This window comes from Emys orbicularis, chromosome 6, assembly GCF_028017835.1.
Source record: "Emys orbicularis isolate rEmyOrb1 chromosome 6, rEmyOrb1.hap1, whole genome shotgun sequence".
NCBI classification, from domain to species: domain Eukaryota; kingdom Metazoa; phylum Chordata; order Testudines; family Emydidae; genus Emys; species Emys orbicularis.
In genome coordinates, this window is record NC_088688.1 from 88,916,005 (window position 1) to 88,935,773 (window position 19,769).

Here is a 19,769-nt window from a genome sequence, read left to right on the forward strand (position 1 = left end):
TCGTTGTCTGAATTGTGTTACCACAAATCAACTGTAAAGTTATGTGAACAACCGAGGAAAACAGGCTGTCAGATGGCTTATATCATTACACAAAAATCTGCGGTATGCTGTACTGGAAAGGATCTTCATACCAAACCTAATTGACTATGGGTTAAACATGCATGTACAAACACCATAAAGTAATCTCAGGATATTCAAATAGGATGAAAGAAGGGAATATGTCACTATCTATATAGTATTTGGTGTAAAAGGCCAGTTTATATAATGTCTTTCATCGATGTGGTTATACTTTACTTGCAATTTTGCTTTTTTTCACCCATGTTTAGTGAGATGACTTCTACTTTTGTCCCTTAGCCACTAATTTCAAGTAGAACCAGAAGCAAATCAAAATAAAGCTATAAAATGTTTATCTTTATGTGACGGTCATTAGCATATCTTTATAAACAGGTACTTCCTAGCATAACCAACACTAATCTTAACTATCTCACACAAAATACTCAAAAGCACGTAAGCCACACTAATTTGAATGCAGAACCACGCTGGACAACTAGTTTGTAAGTGTATGAGTTCAATGCCTCATGTGGACACAGATTTTGTTAAACAACTCCAGTAATTGCCATCCCCTAGCAAGTTCATATCACATTTTCTATTTGCAGGTGTGAGTGCAGCCATGTTTAAGAAGTGTTGTAAATGTAGATGTGTCTTAGTACAAAAATCTCTCTCTTCTCCATGATCCTCAACTAGATCCCTTGTGCATCAATGATCCGTTGCTCCAGCAATGGTGTGGGGGGAAAAAACATGCAAGAAATTTAATGAGTGATTCTTCAAGCTGAATATCAGCAAATTCTACATTGTGCCAGAGTTTATTTACTGCGCTGTGCATATTCTCTCACTAAAGAGCAGGTTGAGGATTAAATACTTTAATCAAGAAAAATCACCTCTTCAGAATAACATCTCTGCCACCACTTTGGCTGAGGACACATCCATTTGTTTTTGTGTTGCAGCAAAGCATTTATAGGCAAGTTCCTGTTGTTTTGCATCTTCATTCACCATTAATTCTCCATACAGGTAAACACCCATAGCCTGCAAGTGGAAGAAAACACCCCTTCATTCCGTAACCAATTATAGCTAGCTGGCTTGTTTTTAAAGACAAGCTTGTTTCACATAGCTCCCAACACAACGCATACAGTACCCAATCTCATTTCATGTACAAAGCTATATTTCCTTTAACAGGTACATATTTTTTTCTCCAAAATACAGTTCTCTGTCTGTCAGTCTCTCTTGGAGACTATTCAATCGGAGGAGGATTGTCTGTGTTTTATTAAGTATGTTACCAAAAGAACATTTACACTGGAGATTGATAATCAAGCTAGAGTCAGCATCTTATGTGGGGAAAATGCTTTTCTGCTGTTTCTTCCCCTGCTTTTCAGGTTGAAGTCCATGTTCTCTCTCTCTCTCAGCCACCAAATGTCTCATGAGGGGGCAATTTGCCTTTTCCTCTAACATGACAGAAATTTGAATGGTCTTTAGTTGATTTTCTTTCCCAGATGGGACCTTTCCACATGCAGGGATGGTCACTGGTATGTATCAATTAAAACAATCCATTCTGAGATGCCTACTTAATTTTGTTAACTGAAATCAATTGAAAATGATGGGTTTCTGTTTCAGGCTGGTCCCTTCAAGTGGATACACATACAGCAGTTACAACTCTGGACTTGTAGGAAAAGGCAAAGCTCTCCCTAATGCTGATTTTGAGAGTCTCAATCAGGAAGGAAAATTATGGGATGAAATCTTGGCCTTACTGAAGTCAATGGAACCAAGTTTTCACCCTTGGTTACCATATCCTTTTCTGAAGATGCAAATCACTTGAGCTAGATTGACGCTGGTCCTGATCACAATGTGTCTACTGACATAAACATGGGCTGCAAATACAAGTGTGGGTTTGCAAACTCAGTCCCCTTATGTTGACCAGAGTTTTTACAAATGTCGAGTTAACTCTTGCAGTCATGCCCAAGTGAACAATCCTGATCAGTAAGTGGTGGGTGTATGTTTTTATGCAATGTAACATACCATCTAGTGCCAGAAAGAAGAATAAAGTTACCACTAAAAAAATATACATTTTAATTTAATATTTCTTGAAACATTTATTTTCAACCAGCTCTAGAAATTATCATCAGAATTGGTCATTTGGCAAAATTAAAAAGTGTTTGTGGACAGTGTTGTTTGCCTTGGAACTGAAGACTCTAGAGCTTCTCTGGGTTCAGCTCCTTAGCAGGCAGAGTATCCTGGAGGCAGAGTTCCATTCCTTTTCGCAGAGAATTGCTAAATATTTGGGTTTTGTTCCAAATCAGAATGAAACCGAATTTTGAAATATCAAATACCTCCACAAAATGAAATATCTTTTTTGCACAGCTGTAATAATTTCATCCAAATCTCAAACATTAAAATGCAGTAAACACTGGTTTTCTGTTATCCCAAATTGGATTAGTCACATTTGCATTTTTTGCAGACTTTTAAAATAACGACGTTCTTTCGTGATCAGTAAGGCCAAGGAAGTGCTTTGATTTCACATGTAATCATTCCAGAACTTAGTTGTGCCACAAACTGTACACCCTGCTGGAGTAAATTACAAGAAGGATCTCAAAGATAACAGCTTAAAAACTCTGCAGTTATGATTTCAAAAATTCTTTCCTTACAAAGCAGAAAAACATTGATCCTTATCTGGCATAATCACCATTCTAAATATATTGCTGTTCAACTTGGCTTTTAATAGAGAGCTCAAGGATACAGTTGCTTTTCGTTTGCCTACCAGGGGCTGATGTGACAGCTTCCATGTACCTGAAATTGCACCCCTTTATATAAGACTTAAAATGTGCACAATACACAAACATATATTTAAAAAAAAATCTATGTAAACGGGTTTATCAGAACAAATTGTTTGCTGTGGATTTTGGACTAGTTCTCTGGCTTCTCCTGCATATTAGGAGTGTAATCTAGATCTAGAAGATAGTGTTCAGGAGACTAATAAGAGCTGCGCTGCTGTAGCAAGACAGAAAGTTGCAATCTATTGTCATGAAAAATACAGCATGTTCTCTGATCAGCCATTAAAAAAAATCTCATATGTTGCAAATAAAGTGTGAATTGTTATAATTTAGTATACTGAATGTAGCAGCACCAATAATGTCACTATGTGTGTTGGGAGGATGCATGTACATATTTAAGTTAAAAATTGTGAGTAAAATAAATGTGAGTGATCTTGTCAGAACAGCGTGATTTAGGCCCTACTGCCTATATGTAATATATACAAGAGGTAGGATTCTTTGACCTCATCAACAACTGAGCAAGAGTTTTACAACTATGGTTAAGCGTGTAGTTGAGGCTTAACCTAGTTATAAAACTATGTCCTAGCCTAAATCTCTACCTAAGCTATCATCTGGACTTTTAACTTGATTATAACAAGGTTTTGCTCCATCCACATTCATTGGTCAACCACTGTTAACTTGGTTTCGCTGAAACAGAGTTTAAATTGCTTAACCACCATTGTTAAACCAGCGTCTTTTGCCTAGAAAGACAGGACCTTGGAAACTACTTTTGAATATTATAAAAGCCTGATAGTGTAGGTCTCAGATGCAGATATCTGACAATTCACAGCTAGAGAGTACTGTATATACTCGTTCATTAGCCCGTTCATTTATAAGCTGACCCCCCCCCCCCCCAAGATGGTTAGGTAAAAACAGCAAAAACTGTATGACCCTTTCATAAGCCGACCCTATATTTCGGGGCCTGAACGTTTTGTTTACCTGGAGCGTTCACAGTCACGGAGCCCCTCAGCTCTCAGTGGCCACGGTTTGCCGTTCCCAGCCAGTGGGAGCTGAGGGGCTCCATGCCTGTGAATGCTCCAGGTAAACAAAACGACAATGTATTAGATATTCAATTCAATGATTCCATAAGAGTTTAAAATCATCAAATTTTGGTGTAGACCCGTTTATAAGCCGACCCACTCTCTTTGATGCGTCACTTTACCAAAAATATTCATCGTATGAACGAGTATATACCGTAAGTTAAAATCAGTTTATACTCTGACACAACACAGGGTGATTATTTTGAAAATGTTAATAAATTAAACTGACCTGATCTTCCTTGAGGAATTTCTCAATGTCAGCATATCTTGTTGTATATTTGTGTTTAACAACAAGCTCACACCATCGATGTCGAACCTTTGGAAAAGGAAAATAAATATTAAACATGCATACTGTGTCGGTGTAGATATGCACTTGATACAATGTCACTCAACTTTTTAAAAGTTTTAAAAAATTTTTTAAGTGTTTTAGAGGAATGGCAGTTTGTGAAACATTTTCAAGTACTTCAGTAGGACTTGCTAATCTTGCTTAAAAATCTATGTGCCCCTAAATATGGACACAAATGAAGTTCCTATTTTTAAAGGCAGATGCTGTTTAGAGCCTTGAGTCATGTGCCTCTATAAACCATTAGATCATTAATACTCATCTGACACACTAAAAATAAAATGTGCATCTATAGTAGGATTTTTGGACCCCAATATATCTGGATAAACAAGCATCTGTAACTGTTAAACCAATCCCAATCACAACTTAAATGTGTTGAATCAGTGAGTCTGTTATTTTCAAAATAACTATTATTCTACAAAACTACTTTTAAAAAGTTACACTTAGCATTAGAATAAATAAATACTTTTTTCCTTTTCTTTTCTAGTTTTACAAAAGAGGAAGTTATTGCTTCAAAGCTCTGGAAGCAGATGTAAGATACAACTGCATTATTTCCTTTAGGCAAGTGTCTAACCTAGGGGACATGAGGCTAAAACACATTTTTGTACAAATTGTATCTGTGGGACAAGTGCTGCATCTATCCTGGGCTGAAAAGGATAAAAGGTAAATGAGAAAACATTAAATAAATAATTTACATTTCAACAAACCAAAGTTTTGCCAATACAGCTTGCCAGAATGTGTCTAACATCTATTCATGCTCAAGTTGCTGATTTGCTGTACCGAATGCACTTCAGTGAAAGCAGTTATTGGCTTATGCAAACTGTTAGAGAATAATATTGCTACTAAAATGGGCAATATGGCCAGTACAGCTTTCGAATGCAGCTTCTTTACAAAGCTTTGGCATGCTTTATATTTCCTTGCATTTTGATGTTTTTTTGATTTGTTTTTAACCATTCACTTCTGTGGCTTTAAGTGTCATTTTACACTGCATCACGGCTTCTTCAATTATACTCAATGAGCAGTCAAACATTTTATATTCTATTATTGGCACAGCATTCGCTCAAAAAGAAAGCAGTTAAGTGCATTAAAAAACTACTTGTATTACAGCTTGCTTTTACTGCCTTTCAAGGGAGAGGCACTTTATAACAATCCGTTTTTGCAGTAATAATAAAATATAAGTAGTTTCAATATTTTTGGCAGGTTGAGTCTAAATTATATAATTATCGACTAATCTAGCACAAATCACTTCTTAAAGATAGATTTACCGATAAAAAAAACCAGGGAAAATGAAAGCTGGAAATAGGTCTTTTTTGTGAACAATTTGGAGGTAGAAGAGGATGCTTTAGTCAATTTCAAGTTGATGCAAGCTATTCCTTAAAGCCCTACAAATCCCCCCAACTCTTTGTTCACCCTTTACCATTACTACAACAAGGGATACAATTTTGAACTTCTAAGGATTCGGCAGTCAGCCATCATCAGCTTTACATCACAGGGAGGAATTTCAGAGGCTTATATAACTGAATTGACAGTCTCATTAAAATCATTAACAAGTGATGAATGGTCACAGGCTTTGGAAAAATTCTCCTTGGATCCTTGATTTCTTCACTGTGTGGCCTCCTCCATAAAATTGCTGGAATGCAACTTCTGATTACAACAAGGGACTTCGGAAACTCAGGGTTGGGGGGTAGGTGTTTGGGCTCATTTATTAAACAAGTAATAACAAATATATAAAACAAACAATAAAAAGACTCATTGTGTGCTGGGGATGTAGTCTGTTTCTTAAAAGTTACTGCTGACAAGATAAAAGTATTAGATGCCTACATGCAGAACAAACTCTCTGGCTATATGAAAGAAAAGAGGCTCTTATTGTGATATGTATTTTTTATGTAGACACTTAGAATCTTACATGCAGAACAAACTCTCTGGCTATAGAAATTATGGCAAATTTCCAAAACTGAGGTGCAGAGAATCACCAATCGGGGTAGAAGCAGCATGTCTGTTATCCTCAGATTGCATGTTCGCCTCCTATTTTCACAAAGCCGAAAAAGGCACTTTCAATGCAACAAACTGTAGGAGAACCAGTCATTATTGGCGCTTTTTCAAATACAATATTTCAATCATTCCCACCTGCTTTCTAATCCATCATATGTAGTGGACGCCAGTAAACAGTGGCTGAAGATGGTTTAGCTGCTAGAGGAGTTAAGGCTTGCTTTGAGCATGTAGTGATCAAGACTTTTTGTAACATGGCACCAAATGTAGTTTGTTCTAAACCACAATTGCAGCTAAACCAGTTCAGATACACATGCTATCAACACAGCAACAGGTAATTTTTCTAGTATAGATCATGCGCTAATCCCTCTCACATTACGATTTTTACGCACATATGAAGGAGAGAAAAAAACTCCTTCAGTTCCTTGCTTTTCATCCAACACTTAAAGCAGGCAGCACCGCTTTCCTATGTAATTAATGTGTCATGTTTCTGGGCACTTTAATGAACATATATAAAAGGAAATATTGAAAACTAAGTAGTTTGTGGTGGGACAGAAGTAACCATACTCTATCCTGTGTAGGCTATTCTGTATCCATCCCTCCCTGATGCAAAGGAAGAGGGAAAGGGGAAGCAAAGACTCATGGGTGAAAATAAGAATTCACTACTCTTTTTCTCATATTGAGAGCCATGTCAGACTCTCCCTTCTTGCTCTACACATTTCTCTGTGCTCTTCTGCATAGCTCAGAGAGATGCACCGTATGTTTTTTTGGGTAGTTATACCATATTCAGCACAAACTGAACCTGAAAAGTAATTTATAGCAACTCTTCCTGTTGCTGCTGGCAGAGTTGATTGTGCTTTATTTTGTCTGACTCTTATGTACTCCAGCTCTGAAATAACACCTGTAACCACGCACAAACACTGGGTCTGGGGTTGGCAGCTGCAGGACATACATGCCAAACTCTGGAATGCAATTTATTTTTTCAGCCTCAGAATCTAAGTTTATGGTTGTCCTTTTGACTGTCTCAACTTCTGTCTGATGCTCAGGAGGAGGGAGGAAAAGTGATTTGGGGGAATGTAGAACTGACTGCAGGTCTTGTAGGAGGTCAGGTTCCTGATGGATCATCTTGAGCTACTAAAAATGTTCTCCCCTTCCAATTGGTATTATGGATTATGCTGAAGTGTCTACCAATTTTCCATTCAATAGCTGAAAATTTCCTGTACATATATATATGAACTTTGCAACACATCCCACAATTTTGTCAGCACAATTTGGGTTCATGGACTGTTGCAGATATGTCATTTGAAAACATGCCATTTCAATTTAGTAATCAAAGGAAATTATCGGAGTGGAGGGTTATTTTGTTTTGTTTTGCTATCCTTAAGACCAAAGTCTTAAATGGATGCTGCTGTGAGGTTGCATTGAGCCCCAAATTTAAAGCTTTGTTTAAAAAAAAAAAGAGAGAGAGAGAGAGCTTAAAAAAACAAAGATCGATAAAATGTTCATTTTTAACAAAAATTCTAAGTGCTGTTCACAACCCAAACACTGTAGCATTTTGCTAGTACAAATGAACTTGAAAGTAAAACTGACTAGAAACCAAAGTGACACTGATTAGTTTATTTTCAAACCCACAAAAAAGTAAAATTCAAAACAAAAAGTTAAAAAGTAGCTAATTAACATAAAAATAAATTCTTAAATCAGTTATTACTAATATAAAGAAAATTTGTTTTTACAAATATGAGCCAACATTTTTTTTAAATGGATGCTTAAAGTTGGGATACTAAATCCATATTTAAGTGCCCTGATTTTCAAGAATGGTGAATGCCCAGCAGCTTCCCAATGACTTTGTTTGAAGACAACATTTTTAGACCATCTCAAACAGTCCTTGAAGTGAAGCAATCACTTTTAGTAATTTGAAACCCACCTACCCTCCAAATGATTACAAAAATCAAACAATGGCCAGACAGGCATAGTTAAAATACACATACAGCTTATACAATATATTGTAATGATCAAGGTCACTGAAAGCTTCCATCATACACATGCAAACAAGGAAACATACATGCAGAAAATATTGTACCTCTGAGGCTTGCAAATAAGATTTAGAAAGCAAGTAATTTAGACCATGCATTTTATTAAAAACAAAAAAAATCAAAAAAGTTTGTACTAAGCCTTTGGTCTGCAGAATGGAGACTAGCTTCGGGGGAAATGAGTAAATATTGCTAATAGCTGGATCCAATTAAAAAAAGCTCCAGGAGACAACAAATCTAAATCTCAGAACAAAAACATGTTTTGAGACCCTAGAAAATAGAGGGTTTTTTAAACCTGAGTATACTTTTAGTAAGTATTATTGTCCAGCTAAAGTTCCAAACAGAACATAACTTGGACCAAAAAGACTTCTAAGATATTTACCAACCATGTGTTCAACTACACTATTGAAACTAAACGCATGTAATATGAAAAGTTAATCAAAACTATAAATACTACAGTAACTAACCACAGATAAGTCCATGGAAATATAATGGACAACAGGAGCTAGAGATTCTTTGCAGACTTCAGTCTTCTTGCAGAAGGAGAAATACAAAGAAACTTTTGCAACTAATCAAGCAATGGATTATTTTTAATTAATGAGGAGGAAGCTGAATATCTCTGGAGCCCTGGAATGCTGGCCTGTTGATTAGATCATCACCGATTTCTTCCATCTGAAGATATTTATTTCCTTTCAGCATAATTCTCTCTTCCTAGCTTCTCATAAATTGGATTCAGCTATACTATCTTCAGGGATAATTAGTGAACACTGCTGAGTGCCGCAGACTAACATTTTGGATTTAAAAGTAGTTTTTACAATTGGTTAGGGCAGAAAATATAGGGTTTAGAAAACTGCCCACACTTTGCCCCATTATTGTAACAAAATATTTTTAATGATTTAATGATTTTTCTATATCCTTGTACCCACTTAAATTTTAAAATAGCTGAGATGGCTGCTATTTTAAATTGAAATTAAGTAGTTGCACCCACTAGGTTTCATGCTGTAAGGTTTGGGTTTTTCAAATGAACATTAATATTTGGTACTCAGACTCAGGGTTTTTAGCATGCAAATCCCATTTCAGTAGAAATGTACTCCTTAGTAAGATTTTCAGTGATGCTGAATCAGCTCTGAAGGAGGTGGTGTTAATAATAATGTACGGATCATGTGTGCGCTACAATTGCATTGACAGCGTATCAGCTCAGCAATGTGCTAAAATATTCTTACTAGACAAAATCCTATTAAATGCAAACAGAATGTATTCACCATTCTTTTGTCAGTGATTCTGCAGTTGGAGAATACTACATGCGCCAGAGTTTGTAATTAAGAAGTACAAGCAGGGAAACTACCTAGCAGTTTCGTGTATTTTGCCTTCCTTATGGTGTCAAAGCTTTCATTGCAAGTAAGTGACTAAGTTAAAACATGTAATTCTGTAATCCCCATATGTCCTTTCAGTCTGCCTATTCTCTCTGCGTTTCATTAAATTCTGACATACAACAGGACATGACTGCAATGCTTTTGTTCATCTTTCATTATACGCAGATAAAGTGATGATAGGCTAGTGACATATAGCAAGCTCAGAGAAGAACGGGGCAAAAAACCAGTACAAACACCGATTAGTGCAGCAGCTTCAACAACTGTGGGAAGAGAGAGTCCCCCTACTATGCGTGAAGGCTTTTCCCATTTATGGTGCCATAATCTCCCTCATATGGAGCAAGGCTTCTATATCACAATGCCTGTGATATAACAGAATTTTTAACACAGCATGCAAACTGAAAAATGTTTTTTAAAAATGAACTTTAGTTAAAAACAAATACTCTTCTTGTACTTGAACCAAATGCTTTCCTCCCTCTCTCATTTTCAGTCTTGCGCATTCAGGATGTTTGTGTGTAAGTGGCAACAGGCTGGAGATGGCTGAAAAGATGTAATCAGCTCCACCTTCTACAGCTGTTTTGGAAATATTTGTTTAATTTTGTTTTGCTGCGGTGCCATTGGCTTTTGGAGTCACTTCTACATAGTGGTTACCTTCGTGCACCACTACAGACCAAAGACTTCCTCTGCTCCCACACATCACACTGCAGAGTAGGGGCAAGAACCATGCCCCACTTAGCCAATGGAGAATGACAAAAATAATCTCCATCTCCCCCTCTGATTTTACTACCATGGCTGAAACTGCCCAGGGCTCAATTTCTCAGCCATAGTAAGTCTGACCATGAACCTATTAACTCATCAACTCTAACTCATCAGCTATGACATGATGTCTCCAACATCTGAATCAAGTATATATAGATGCGGTAGTGGGACAGATTATATCTGAAGCCGGTACCCACTGTCTAATTCTCTAGCATATGAAGTAATGGTGGTCCCAGGATATTAGAGAGACAAGGTGGGTGAGGTAATATATTTTATTAGACCAACCCCTGTTGGCAAAAGACAAAAGCTTTCAAGCTACACAGAGATCTTCTGCTCTAGGAAAGATACTCAGAGCGTTACACCTAAATACAAAGTGGAATCGGCAACTGACACCATCTACTATAAAGAAATCAAAGAGGATCCCACACTGCAGTTCACTCAAGAATTTAAGGATATAATCAAATCCTTGCCCAAACAAATTGAAATACAAGCTCATGCCTCAAGAAGCCACCCCAGGAATCTTCTACACATTTCCCAAGATACATAAACAAAGAAAGCCAGGCAGGCCCATTATATCAGGCCACAACTATCTTACTGAAAGAATATCAGAACTCAGAAACCATCCTCCAACCACTCCCCACACAAAGGGCCATCTTCCTCTGGGACACAACCGACCTCCTCCAGAAACTCCAGAATCCAGAGTCTGACCACCCTTAGGAAATGCTACAAAACCTTCCTCTTCCAAAAGGATTTCCACTGTAAGAATGACACTGTCAACACGGTCACCCCCTTCCATCTCATAAACCTACCAAACAAAATAAAATAAAATAATAAAAATCAAATACTCTACTCCACTTCAAAAAAGGAAAGCCCAGAGACTCCATAAAATCCAACAGGGTCTTCACTATTGCTATTGATTTTTACATGGAACATGCTCAGATACAGTGGTGACGAGTTGCAGTATAAAACCGTAAAATAGACCGATTAGACTAGACAGACCAACTGACCTTAAAGGATCAAACAGGAAAGATGAATGAACTGCCGATCATGGGAGGAAAAGTTTTGTTTCTCACAGTAGTATGATAATAATGCATTATACAGGGATTTTCTCCTCAGAAAGGTAAGTACCATATATTCCATCAAAGATAAACATGTTTCAATTCCACTTAAAAAATATATATACACACAACCCACTCTCTTGAGTGTAACTGTTCAGATACTCTGCAGGCTGCTTGGTCATGCCCATCAACAAGGGATCCATATGCCTTAGTCATTGCTTTTTCAGAACCTCTTTTGGGAGCAGGAGTGGACTTTACCAGTTTTGGCATCCTGAAGGTTTGCTAGTCTCTAAAATCCAGAAGAAACTGGATCTGAATCGGACCAAGTTGTACTGACATTACCACAGCTGGATAGTGTTTGCCAACAATGGTGCCTTTTTAATATGCACTTTCCCACTAGGAATTGGACAACCTCAACTGAGCTGAGTGGCCAGAGTGAATGGCCTATGGAGGCTGAACTAAGCTAGGGATGGTTCCTCTGACTAAAGGCAGAGGCATATCAGTAGGACTCTACAGAGAAGCTTGTTCTCTCACTGTCCAGGTTTGTGTCTGGTTGACAGAGGACTTCAGTGTCCAAGCATGTCAATGTGACACCTCTCATATACACACACCTTAAGGAAATCAACCTTAAGGGAAATATGACTTTATGCTGTAAACTCAGTAGACGCATACACCCTGTACTGAAGTGAGAACAACAGGGTTTTTTATTCACAAAAAGAACAGGAGTACTTGTGGCACCTTAGAGACTAACAAATTTATTTGAGCATAAGCTTTCGTGGGCTCCAGCCCACTTCATCGGATGCATAAAATGGAACACACAGAAAGAAGATATTTATACATACAGAGAACATGAAAAGGTGGGAGTAGCCATACCAACTGTAAGAGGCCAATCAATTGAGATGAGCTATCATCAGCAGGAGAGAGAAAAAAACCTTTGAAGTGATAATCGAGATGACCCATAGAAGGTGTGAGGATATATTAACATGGGGAAATAGATTCAGTGTAATGACCCAACCATTCCCAGTCTCTGTTCAAACCTAAGTTAATTGTATCTAATTTGCATATTAATTCAAGTTCAGCAGTCTCTCTTTGGAGTCTGTTTTTGAAGTTTTTTTGTTGTAAAATTGACACCTTCAAGTCTGTCACTGAGTGGTTAGAGTGGTAGAAGTGTTCTCCCACTGGTTTTTGAATGTTATGATTCCTGATGTCAGATTTGTGTCCATTTATTCTTTTGCGTAGAGACTGTCCGGTTTGGCCAATGTATATGGCAGAGGGTCATTGCTGGCACATGATGGCATATATCACGTTGGTAGATGTGCAGGTGAACGAGCCCCTGATGGCATGGCTGATGAGATTAGGTCCTATGATGGTGTCACTTGAATAGATATGTGGACAGAGTTGGCATCGAGCTTTGTTGCAAGGATAGGTTCCTGGGTTAGTGTTTATGTTGTATGGTGTGCGGTTGCTGGTGAGTATTTGCTCCAGGTTGGGGGGGCTGTCCGTAAGCGAGGACTGGTCTGTCTCCCAAGATCTGTGAGAGTGAGGGATCATCTTTCACGATAGGTTTCCAGTTTTGCATCGCTCACTCACCCACACTTTATATTTCCAAAGACTCTTACCCCAGTAGAATACAGCAAAATTCCTCTGAGGCATCGCAACCCCACCATTTTAACTCTTTTGGACAGGGAAAGAAATGTAGCAAAACTGTAGTGGGGACAAAACTGTACCCACATATTAGGAAGTTAGTCAGTTACTAAGCAATAGGGAGTAGGGGTTGTGAGTGGTTTATTTGTGGCTAAGGTAATGATGTCAGGACTAACTGTGGTTAACAATTTTGATCTGACCCATTCCCCATTCTACCTAGATCTTATGTTCTTTGAGTGTGACAGATTTTCCTGCTCTGTGGTATTGTCTAGAGATAACCAGGATCTACAGCCAACATTTAAAGAGAAATGAAAAAGCACAAAGCAAGCCATCGAGCATTAAAAATAGTAATTTCTAATAAAATTTATCTTTAGAAATTGCTCCAAGTAAAGAGTTGTATCAATTACTGCATTAAGAGGGTGTTCCATTAAAAACACAAATACGGCTACAGTCTTAAGCTGCAACAATCAGGAAACACAAATCCAGACTGTTGACGGCATTTGTTTGTTTGTGTTTTTAAATCCTACATCCTCCTTAACATCCTGGCAAATGTGTAAGAGCCATCACATATATACAAATAGTATAACCTTTCCGATTTATGAGAAGGCCAGGCGGTTTGTATTACAGTGCTATTTCTTTCTTTACTGCCCCACAGCATTGTATAAACAGTCAAATATAGCAAAAGCACCTAATTAAAAAAAAAAAAAAAAAAAAGTCACCTCCTCATATGGCAGGTTTTAGAAAAATGGAACTAAGCACCAACCTTCTCTTTCCTTGCTGCTTTGGATAAAGGACAAATAGAAAACAATTCCATATTTAGCTCTCTCTTTCAATCTGCTCCCCACTTTCAAAATTTCACTGTGCTGTTGGGCTGCCATAGCAGGAGCAAATTAAGGGCTCAAAACAATTAGAAAAATAGTGGATGATAAGTGGATGACATAGTATAATGCGCCAATAAGGAGCCTGGAACATTTCACTAATGCCACCCAGCAGCAAATGAAATCACTTGGAACAAACATGCACAGCTGTTGGCTCCTGGAGCTGTTAGGGAATGAGGGAGGGCTGCTGATTGGGGAAATGCTATTTTGAGCACCCAATAAATCTTGCAGTCTAAACATGTTCCTAGGAGAGGTTATGCTGATTCCAGGATTTTGTGTACTTCTCAAGTTGTAGGAAAAGCCCCCATACTTTTCATGCAGCAACAAAACAAGCCCAAATAATAGCTACTGGTGTTGAGTTAGATTATCCTTTGGGCAAGCTTACAAATTCATCCCAGCACATCAATTCCTCGGTGGCAGATATGAGAGCCAGTCAACCCAAGGGACATTCCCACTGTCATTACTGGAAGCCTTTTTCTTCATCCTGTTCCAATTCTCTTGCCTCACACCCAGCTCTGCAATGTCCTGAGCCTCATCTTTGGAAAGTGAAGGGTGTATTATCAGAAACCAGCCTTTCCACTTTCTTTTCCCACTCACTGCAGCCTCCAGAAGAGCATAAACTCCACTGATTTCAATTGGAATTACATCAGGGATTAATTTGGTCCCGTATGTTTAAATATAGAATAAAACAGAAAGCTGCTTTAATCTAACAGATCTAAATTTAAACACCAGATTTTATTTTGCCTCCCGTTTTAGAAAGAGAAAGAAAATGTAGGCAATGTGGGCATTATTACAAACTGCATATTCCCCTCCTCTGCCTCAATTCAATGTGTGGATCTCATCTCTAGACTACACAGGCTCAGTACAAGTGTTGTATAGGTGTTTTCCCAGTTATATGCAATGAGACAATACGAAACACTCCAGTGTTTTGCTCTGCAATCCAACGTGACCTTTGACCAGTTAAGGCAGTTAGGAACTGGGACTTCTTGTCCTTAAGCAGGCTGTGCGGAGGTATTTGCAACCTGATGACAGAAACCTGCAAGTTTTATATATAGTATTAAAAGGTACATACGTATGGTGCAGAGGGCTACTGAACCATTTCCCCCAAAGCCCCAAGCATACTCAGAGACTGAGAGTTAGCCAGTGAACTATTCTGAAAAGAAATTCCCTCTTTCGTTAGTATAGCAACATGGTCTGACCTTTCCTGACCAATTCCCGTTCTCCAAGACGTTTTACAATATACTGTACAGAGCTTTGTTCCATAAGGGTGCTTTCTAACAATGCTCAATGACAACCTTCAGGACAGCTGGATAATAGAGCACAAGAATGGGCTTAACTTAATCATCAGGAGGGAAGCAGAGAGATAGATATTGTGTTGTAGTTCATCTGTACTTTTACATCTGCCAGTATTTTATGATTTAGGAAAGATCAATGGGCTGAAATTATTGTGTTCTAAACATAATTCTCACTATTTTTAGGGCACCAAACACCTTGTATGGTTTATATTAGCGTGACTGGATCTCTGTCAGTGAAATAGGATGCCACCAATTTATGGCCTTGGTTTCATAGGCAGACTTCATGTACAATGAAGCGGTTGTATAAAAATGGCAAGATGCCACCCACATGACGTATGATATTATGATCTTAACTCATTACACTCACATTTTCTGCAAAAACAGTTACAGTCTCGCCCCTTTCTCTTCTCCCCAAAAATCTACCACCTTATGAACTTGAAATAAAGGGAAAGAGTTATGGGCTAAATAGCATTTCAACCAATTTGCTGAGGCAAGAAAAACTAACAAAACAATTTCCATCTGCCACGCAGGCAGCATACATTACAAAAAAAGTAAGCCAGTTCTGTAGGCAGAAAGGAAAGAAAAACAAATTCTCCAGTGAAGGTAGTGGGGAAATGTAGCATAAAACTGTTGGTTTCATCTAAATTCCGCTTTTTGTATCACCAAGTCTACCATAATTCACCAGGACATAAAATACAGTTCTAGACATATCAGTTCACCATCAAATAGAACAGACAGAATCCTACCTATCCATTCCCCTGTTCTGTAGCATACCTAAATGGTTTTGTAGACAGATCTCTCTGTCTCATCACCTTTTTTATTGCTCTGTAGACTTGTTTCCATAGCCTCTGGTCTTTTGGTTTCATAGACCATCCCTGTCCCTATCTAGAATAAAGAACCAAGAAAGCTAATTGTGGGAATAGCTTAATAAGAAGACTGCTTATTACTGATTACCAATGTTTGTGACACACAGCTGTAAGCTTTTTCTATTGTCTCAATCAGGGTTGCCAACTTTCTAATTCCAGAAAACCAAACACTCTTGCTCCGCCGCTTCCCCGAGGACATGCCCCTGCCCATAGGCGCTGGAGCACCCACAGGTAAAAATTGGTGGGTGCTCTGCACCCACCGGCAGCAAAGCTCCACACCCCGCCCCCGCTCACCTCATCTCCGCCTTCTCCCCTGAGTGCACCGCGTCCCCGCTTCTCCCCCCCCAGCGCTTGCTGCCACAAAACAGCTGTTTCGCGGCATAACAAGCTGTGGGAGGGAGGGGGAGAAGCAGGAACGTGGCGCGCTCAGGGGAGGAGGCGGGGAAGAGGCAGGGCTGTGGCGGGGATTTGGGGAAGGAGTCCAATAGGGGCAGGGAGGAGGGCGGAGTTGGGGCGGGGACTTTGGGGAAAGGGTTGGAATGGGGGCGGGGCAGGGGTGGGGGCAGGGTCGGGGGGATCAAGCACCCACCAACGCCAGGAGAAGTTGGTGCCTATGCCCCCGCCCCGCCCCTTCCCAAACACCCCACCCACCCACTCACTCTGTCACTCTCCCCCACCCTCTCTCACGTGCTCATTTTCACTGCAAGGCCCAAACAGGCATATTTATTGTTTTGACAGATATATTATGCTAATTTCAGGTTTTATTTGTTATAGGACGCTAGAGCTGGCAGCAAAATAGTCAAAAAGGGTAATTTAAAAAAAAAAAGAAATTTCACAAAGGTTTTCGTGATTCTTTTCCTCCCCTCTTCCCATTTTTCGTAACCAGCTCCATGTTTTTTGTTCACTAAAGTTGTTGTAATTTTATGTGTGGAATTAGGACCACACATTATCACAGCTGATAATTAAAGGCCCACTCCTGAAGCCCAAATACAAATCCATAGAGCACAACCACAGAAATGCACACCTGTCCAGATACCTGTATAAATAAATCTGTAGAAACTGACTCCCATACCTACATGCAGATACACCTACATGCAGATACACACATGTATTCATGTGTACACATCTAGCATGCACTAACACATATACTTCCATATTATTTATTATTACAATTGTTTAGTGCCTAGACACCCCAACTAAGATAAGGGCTCCAGAGTGGTAGGTGCTGGACATACACATAAAAAGAGAAAGTCTGCAACAAAAAGTTTATAATGTTGCTAGACAAAGGTGGGGAGAATGTATGCTACATTGGCTCTTCTGCAATTACTAGTCAACATTCATTTTTTAAGAAATAATACATTTCTTTTAGAGTTCCCTTCTCTTTTAAAAACGTATTATGAAATGAATACCCACATATTTTGTCGTCATCAATTTTTTTTTTTGTACACAAGCCAGCAAAATGAATAAAAGTCAAAGAGTTAGGCTGCAAATTTTATTTACACAGGTATACACATATGTGGCAATTCACACACCTCCCTACACAAAGCCACACAGTCTCTTACACACATACAATGCATGCATGCACACACTTGCCTACACAGAGACTTTTTCAGACACTTTTCCAGGGGTTGCCTAAATCACCCAGCCCGCGAAGGGGGGAGGGTGCGCTGGAGGTGGAGGAGAGAGGATGGGGAGGGAAAGAGGCCAAGGACGAGAGCATGGTGGGGATGAGAGGGGGCAGTGAAAGAGGGGGGGGGTATGTGGGGTGGATGGGGATGCAGGGGGAGGCAGAAGGTTACAGGTGCATGAGGATGTGGGGGACACAGGCGTGTATAGGGACATAATGGGAGTGCAGCAGTGTATGGAGGTGAATGGGGTGCAGGACTGTGGGGGATAAGGAACATGGGGGTGGCGGCTCTGGGAGGTGGAGAGGATGGGTGGGAGAGCGCTGTAAGGGGTACAGGGCTGGGATAGGTAGGTGTGGGGGGCAGGACAGGATGGGACGGGGAGGGATGTGGGTGCGGGGGGGTGGGACGGGGGGATGGAGGTGCAGGGGAAGGATGCAGTGAGGGGGATGGGGTGCAGCCCCATTCCCAGCCCTCGGAGACGGGGATAAACATACCTCGAACTCCTGGGTGCCGGCGATGGGGCGACAGACAGACCGCGTTCACCGCAGGGCATGCACCGCAGCTCAAGCCCAGCCATGTGAGGAGAAGAGGGCCAGGCAGCAGCGGGAGAGGCGCGCGCTACGCAACCCCTCAACAGCCGCCCACTGAGTGCTCATGCACCACACTCACACTAGTTCCTCCCCTGCCCTGACCCAGCCAATGGGAGCTGCCCCCCCGGCCGCCCCTAAGGCTAGGAGCCAGACATGCCGACTGCTTCCCGACCCGGGAGCTGCGTGGTGCGGCGGCTAGCAGGGAGCCTGCCAGCCCCACTGAGTCGCGCAGTGGCGCCGCCAACCGGACAGTCAACGACCTGGTCAGGGGTGCTGATCGAAGCCGCCAGGATCCCTTTTTGACCGGGTGTTCTGGTCCAAAACCAGACACCTGGTCACCCTAGTGTCAATATGTTTGTGACTAAATTATTCAAATTCTTTTAGTGAAACTTGTAAACTAGGTTTTCTCAAAAGACTATGCTCAAACATGCTCAGCCTACATAAGCATATCAAAAGAGACACTGTCAAGGTTATTAAGGTTTAAAAAATGTTAACTGACCTTGGGCAGTGGGTGCACCTGGAAAGTCCCAGCTTCTGCACAACAAAAAGTAGGTTTGTTGTTTTTCCCTCTCCTTTCAGGCCAATCTATCCTCTCTTTCCAAATTTTAAACACAATGGCTGATACATAAACATAATAATCTCTAAGAACAAGCAAGCCCATGCATGCATACAGGCTAGATGATATTTATTATTAGGCTAACAGTCTCAAAGAATTGTGTGGCTTCAGCCAGTTGTAAAGCAGAAACAGAGCAATAAAGTGGTGGCCCATTGTTCTGTGACTACAATAAAAGGCAACTGTATGCAGGAAATAATTAACCAATGAAGGGAAAAAATGCTTTTTCTGTGGTTTGGTTACTACCAACACACACTATAGATTTCTTTATAGCAACTTCCTCAAAAACAGGAGAGGGGGAACCCCACATAACCAAATCTAACATTGCTATGAGAGAAAAGAAAGGGAATACGATTGGGTTAGGGGATCTAATAAGGAACAAACAGTCCCCAAAATATCCCTTAAGCCTGAAGCATGGTTAGGAGACTGCAGCTTTACATGCCCTACAACTAAATTCTGCAATACTCATCCGTAAAGTCATCAATGCTTAGAATATATGTCTAGGGAGCACAGGTAGCTCTCTCTATAATTCTATCAGCCGAAGCTTCAGCCCAGAAGGAGAATACGACATAAGTAGAGCTAAAGGGAACAAAGGATTTTGGCCATACTGGAAGCCTCTTGGATGCTGTATTCAATCCACCTACACAGTCCACACTGAGCTGCTTCATTTCCTTGTTTGGGGGCTTGCAACAAAACAGCCTCTGACCCCCAGTACGGGGGTCTGTAAAATTATGCCTATCGTATGTGCCAGGATATCCATTTGTGTATGCAAACTAGAGCATGCAACCACAAGTACTGTGGAATT

The 19,769-nt window shown here is 40.1% G+C and overlaps 1 protein-coding gene across 1 annotated transcript in view; it reads right to left on the reverse strand.

The window, feature by feature from the left end:
- Window positions 1-942: 942 nt before the first annotated feature.
- The window catches only part of AOPEP (aminopeptidase O (putative)), a 268,577-nt gene continuing 249,750 nt past the window's right edge, over window positions 943-19,769 (reverse strand). The window contains exons 12-13 of the mRNA XM_065406348.1: window positions 4,131-4,217; window positions 943-1,083 (exon numbers count right to left, since the gene is read on the reverse strand). Of these exons, the coding sequence (XP_065262420.1) occupies window positions 943-1,083; window positions 4,131-4,217 (228 nt within the window). The remainder of the gene's footprint in view (window positions 1,084-4,130; window positions 4,218-19,769) is intronic.